At 30.6% G+C, this 5,860-nt stretch overlaps 1 protein-coding gene across 1 annotated transcript; it reads right to left on the reverse strand.

Moving 5' to 3' along the window:
* Positions 1 to 207: 207 nt before the first annotated feature.
* LOC114277005 (universal stress protein PHOS32) lies at positions 208 to 4,250 on the reverse strand. Its single transcript, XM_028218827.2, has 4 exons — positions 3,906 to 4,250; positions 3,671 to 3,780; positions 535 to 653; positions 208 to 460 (listed from the first exon to the last, which is right to left on the reverse strand). Exons 1-4 carry the CDS (start codon positions 4,078 to 4,080, stop codon positions 370 to 372), a joined length of 495 nt encoding a protein of 164 aa, XP_028074628.2. The 5' UTR covers positions 4,081 to 4,250; the 3' UTR covers positions 208 to 369.
* Between the last annotated feature and the right edge of the window lie 1,610 nt (positions 4,251 to 5,860).

A 5,860-nucleotide genomic window follows, 5' to 3' on the forward strand; every position in this document is an offset into this window, starting at 1 on the left:
CTAATACTCAAATTTTCAAACCTAATAAGATATTCATGTCCAATAAAAAGACAAAAAGACAGGGTCCACCCTTGTCTTGTTAAGTTCGGATATGAATATTTGTTGTTAAGTTCGGATATGAATATAATCTCGAAGAAGATATCTACAAACCAAGAAAAGGAAAAGTATATTAATTGAGAGAATTTAGCCAAACCAAAATCACAAGTGTTATTCAAATACAGAGTATTTGATCATTAATTCCCATTTAGTCTTAAAAATAAAATTATCATCATCCATAGGAAAACCCCATAAATACAGAACTCATATATAGCGAGAAAAAGGAAACTACTGTATGTAGAGATATGAAAATTAATTCTTCAATTTTGTAGATCAGTTCTTGCGAAAATCTGAGTCTTTGACTACGGTCACAGGGCAAGGTGCATTTGTCAACACATAGTTTGTCACACTTCCCAATAGTATCCTGTTTGATCATCATCAACCCAAATCAAACACACCCATCAATATATGTATAACAGAGAGAGAGAGAGAGGGTACCTTTGGATGGTGCCAAGTCCTCTGCTTCCCATGACCAAAGAGTCCAACTTCAGATCTTCAACAGCCTCACAAAGCTTCTCTCTAGCATCACCCCAGTACAGTTTTGTAATAATGTTCACCTATAATCATATTCAATTCAATTCAAAATCATATATATTTTTATATATGATTATGTTTTGTATACATAAATTTTATATAAAAAATAAATCAAGAACAATTTGAAATTATAGGGATAATAATGGGTGTGTTGATTGGAAATGAAAAACTAATAAAAGTTGCATCATTCTACTCCACCAGGGGTGATTGTCCAGTGGTTCTACACACTCCTTCCACGCAAGATGTCTAGGTTCGAAACTCGGGGGTGTGTAGAGCACACGGTTATCCCGATGGAGGATCCCTTCTTACGGGTTGAGTTAAATCTAGCCATCAACTTACTACACCGAGGCCAGGCCCCGCAAAAGTTATGATGCCCCCACAAAACTTCCTTTTTTCCTATTTCCCATTTTTCAATTGGTTTTTTTCCTCGTTCAAATAAAAAATTTAAAAAAAAAAAAATTCTGTTCCAAAATCTTATACAAAAATCATATTTATTTACATACGTGTACATTTATGAGGGTCTATTTCCCATTTTTCAATTGGTAGGAAAAGAAGGATATGATTTTAAGTGGGTGTTTGGACGCATACAAAAAAGTTAATTTTATTTATAAAAAAAATAAAAAGGTTTAAAAATTATTAGGATAAATTACACTGACACTCCCCTGAGGTTTATGTTTATTACAATTTTTTCCTCACATTTGAGAAATTACACTGACCCCCTTGTCAATGTAATTATTTGACGGTGTTAACTTTTAAGTTAAAATGACATATTTACCATTAACCTTTACATATACTTTAAATGGTAAATTACATTGACACCCCTTGAGGTTTCAATTTAATATAGATCCCCCCCTAACATTTAAAAAAAGAAGAAGCTAATTTAATAAAAATAAATATGAAGAAATATATTTAATTTGTACAAAATTGTTTCTAACCACTCAAAAGATAAAAACTATATAAAAATGATAATTATTTTTTATTTTTTATTTCTTAACCAAATTAATTTTTAATTTTTTAAAAAAAAAGTTCTAAAAATCAAACAATACATAGCTTAATAATCTTTTGATAAGTCATTTCTCACGTTAGTAACTTACGTAATTATTTGTTAATTTTACGAGATTTTTACCATCTGAGACCTGTGTAGTAACCATTTCGTTTTCAGTTTTCGATTTATATTTACAAAATTTTTAAAATTTGTCATAAAAACTTGTTTGATAATTTTTATGGTTTATAAATGGTTATCTCAGTTTGTAAATTTGAGGAAAAAAACGTAAATTCAAAAAATGAGTTTACGTTGGTTTTTAAACAGAAATTTAAAATTTTGACTAACAAAATTTCTTTTCAATTAATTTTTTTTTTCAAATAATTTTTTTTTCGATGAATTTTTTTTCAACTAATACTAACCGAGGGGGCAATTAGTAATGCTACTTTAAACCTTGGGGAGGGGATTGTAATTTTAAAATATGAGGGGTGTCAATGTAATTTACCCAAATTAAATTGCTAACATCAGCGAGCAATCTATAATGAAACTTTAAATCTCAGGAAGAAAAATGTAATTTCCAAAAGATTGAGAGGAAAACTGTAAGAAATATACATCTCTGGGGTAACAATATAATTTACCCAAATTATTAAAATATTTTTCATGATTTTAAAAAGTCAAATGTTATATCAACTTTTTGACTTGCAAAAAAAAAAATAAGTTTCTAACAATTTTTAAAACACTTTCTTTTGGAAAAATATTTCATGTACTATCAAAATTATTGAATGAACAATACATGATTGACATGAGTATGAGCTCCACACTATGTGGCCTCATTCTATATGTATAGTGTGTAATTGTTAAATAGTTTTGTTAATTCTCTTTAGTATTTTTTTTTCTCTTTAAAAAGTTAAACAATATAAAAGAATAAATTCTAAACACCCACTAAAATATAGGCCAATTCATATACACCGACATAAACTAGTGAAAAAGAAAATTGCTTTTCACAATACGTATCAATTTAAAGTTAATCAGCCTCCGTTTGAAAAGTGGGTTGGCTTTTTAGTTTTTTAGTTTTTTTGGCTATTTGAGCCTGGGTTCAAAAGTTTAGTTTGGGAAGGGTTTTGACTTTTTGGCTTTTTTGACTTTTTTTGTGAGAGAAGAGTGTAATGATTATGGGTTGGATGTGATATTTTGTCTGTTGTAGCTCAAATAGTCTATTCTGTCTTTTGTGGCTCAAAGAGCCAAAAGAGCCCAAATAAGCTCTTCCCAAACGACACCATTGATGCTAAATTTTATGAAAGAAATATAGGGCTATTTTGGAAAAATAGTTAAAAATCATCTTTCAACTTTTAACTCATTTTGAGTTACATCATCTCTCACATTTTTTACATATCTTTTTTATAAAAAATAAAATAAAATAAAAACTAAAGGAAAAAGCGTGGTAGCTCGAATTGGAGGGGGCTCGAATGGCCTGAATGAGTGTTGGCCGGTCATCTGTCCGGATGATCAACCGGACGTCTACCCGAATGACCGAGTGAAAGATTGTCTACCGCAGTTGTCATCTTTGTCGATCGCAACTGTCAGCCTCCTCGCCGGATGACCGGCCGGACATCCGCCCGGACGACCGACAAGGTGAATTTCGAACCATTCGAGCCAACCTCATGTTCAAGGTACCAAGCATTGCCAAAAACTAAAAACTAACTTTTAACCATCTTTCCAAACAATCCATAATTAAAAGTTTAAAGAACATTTTTCATCTTTGATTATTTTGCGGTATTTATTGTATGCGTAATTCAATTTTAAAAAATTTCATAAAACTTTATCTGATATTTCTTGCCTAGCATTACTCATGGTTAATTCATAAATTTCTTTTTGGCAGATGATAATTATAGAAAAAAGATTCATGAAATATATAGATTGATATTTTTTTTTATTATTATTATTATACTATGTTGTACCGTGATCAATTTAAATTCAATTAAATTTGATACCACAATTTAAAACCTTAGGCAAGTGAGGATTATTTATTTATTTATTATAAATTAGTGACGAAAGAACCTCTTTCTGTCTTGAAGCAGTGTCGAGCATGTCAAGAACTTCCATGTCAGTTTTGACTTGGTACTTCTCCATAATCTCTGGTTCACGAAACTCCGACAATGGAATCAAAGCTAACAAACACACAAAAAAAAAAAAAAAACCGAGATCAGTTTTCCATCAAATCATGTCAGAGATTCAGATCGAGCAAATATCGATATAAAAATGACGATGAAAGAGTGAGTGAAAAAGTACTTACGAGAACCAGACTTAGACCAGAGAAGGGTTCGAGACTCGTCGAGAGAGTGAGTGCTGATATGTACGATGTAGAGAGTATCACCTTTATCAGCCAAGTTATCAATCGCCCATTGCAGAGCCATCTTGCTGCTCTTCGAGAAATCCATCGCCACCCCTACTTTCTTGTCTTTACCCATTTTCTCTCTCTACTTTCTTCTTGAACTAATTCCTGACCCTTTTATCAGAGGAACAGAATCAAGCTTTGCTTTTGCGCGTGAATTGTTGAAACTAAAGAAAATGCTTTAGAAAAAGAGAGATGAAAACAGAATCTGTTGATGAGATTGAGTTTTGTGCTTGCTTTGGAACACCAAGGATCTTCTAGAGTGAAATTTTTCTAAAATTTCCTAGAGTACTACATTGTGTGGTTGAGATTTACTGGCAAGTCACATCAAAAAAAATTGATGTGACTTGCCAGTAAATCTCAACCACACAATGTAACACTCTAGGAAACTTTAGGGAAAAATCACTCTAGAGGATTCTTGCTCGCTTTGGAATGGTGTTTTGATGCTTGTAAGCATTAACTCTGTTTTTACCTTCTATTTATAGATAAAGTGGAACCAGCTAAGCGACCCGGTTTCTGATCTGGATCTGGATCTGGATCGGGTATTGAATTTAGTTATAGAAAATTTTGAATCAAAAGAAAAGCGTGCAGAAAATTAATGAAAACTAATGAATGTTGTTCCTTCATGTTCATGTTATAGTTCCATGATCTCATTATCAAAAAATTTATAATAATAATAAATTACATGGTGCACTGAATTTGTATCGAAAATAAAATTACTTGTACTTATTAATAAGAGCATAGCAATTAATTATACTAAGGTCTCGTTTGAGTACTAGTTATTTTAGTTAATTTTATCTTATTTTTTATGAAAAAAACGTACAAAAAAGTAAAAAGAATAATATGACAACTTATAATGACTTTTTAATTTTTTAACTATTTTAACTAAATGCCAAACGAGACCTGAATTTATACTAGTCATTTTTTAGGAAAAGCAAAAAATAAATAAAATTACTTGTATATATTAATAAAAACATGGCATTAATATATCTACTCTACTAAATTGTCAGATCCATCAAACTTAATTGTTTAGCTTGTTGTCTCTTGTTAAACTTATTAAAATTGATGAAATTGTTGAAATTTGAATTTTGATTGTTTAGCTTGTTGGTCCTGTTTAGTAGAGCTGTGGGAAAGTACTTATAGCTTATGTTTTAACAGCTTATAGCTTATAACTATGAACATAAGCTGATTTCTGACTTATAAATTAAGCATCTCCTGCCCTACTTAAAGAATAAACTGATTTCTGACTTACAAAAAGCTATAAGCTGCATTGTTAAGCTAAACCAAACACATCAAAATAGCTTAAATTAAGCTGAAAGCTGAAATAAGCAGCTTTTAAGCTGCACCAAACAGGCACGTTGTCTCTTGTTAAACTTATTAAATTTGATGAAATTGTTGAAATTTGAACTCATTAGGCAAAGATTACAAATTTAACATTAGATATTAATGAGCTTTTATCTTGAGTTTTTGTTGGTCCAACTGCTCTAACAACTCATCAACACAATCAAAAAAAGAGAAAGATTACAAAATTAACATTAGATATTAATTAACTTTTATCTTAAGTTTTTGTTGGTCCAATTGCTCTAACAACTCGTCAACACAATCGAAAAAGATAAAGAAATGGAAAGACGAAGTTGGGATTGAACCAAGTCATTTGAGTTGAAGCCTCAAGGACTATTCACTGGGCCAACTCTACTGCATGTGAAAGCATCGGATTAGAATTCTCAAAAGCACAATGGATGGTAATTTAGTTTAAACTCCAAAACACTACTAATTGAGATATTTAACTACCATTGTAATATTATTATATTAAAAATTATTATAGAAAATCATAATTCAAAAGTAATTACATAAAT

This window comes from Camellia sinensis, chromosome 10 (genome assembly GCF_055761805.1).
Source record: "Camellia sinensis isolate YWXY chromosome 10, ASM5576180v1, whole genome shotgun sequence".
NCBI classification, from domain to species: Eukaryota; Viridiplantae; Streptophyta; class Magnoliopsida; order Ericales; family Theaceae; genus Camellia; species Camellia sinensis.

Excerpts from the sequence above, each read along its gene's own strand:
- LOC114277005 (XM_028218827.2), bottom strand. The coding sequence starts at position 4,080 with ATGGGTAAAGACAAGAAAGTAGGGGTGGCGATGGATTTCTCGAAGAGC. Across the intron at positions 3,781-3,905 it reads CTGGTCTAAGTCTGGTTCTC|CTTTGATTCCATTGTCGGAG; the intron begins GTAAGTACTTTT and ends TGTGTTTGTTAG. Across the intron at positions 461-534 it reads GGACTTGGCACCATCCAAAG|GATACTATTGGGAAGTGTGA; the intron begins GTACCCTCTCTC and ends ATGATCAAACAG.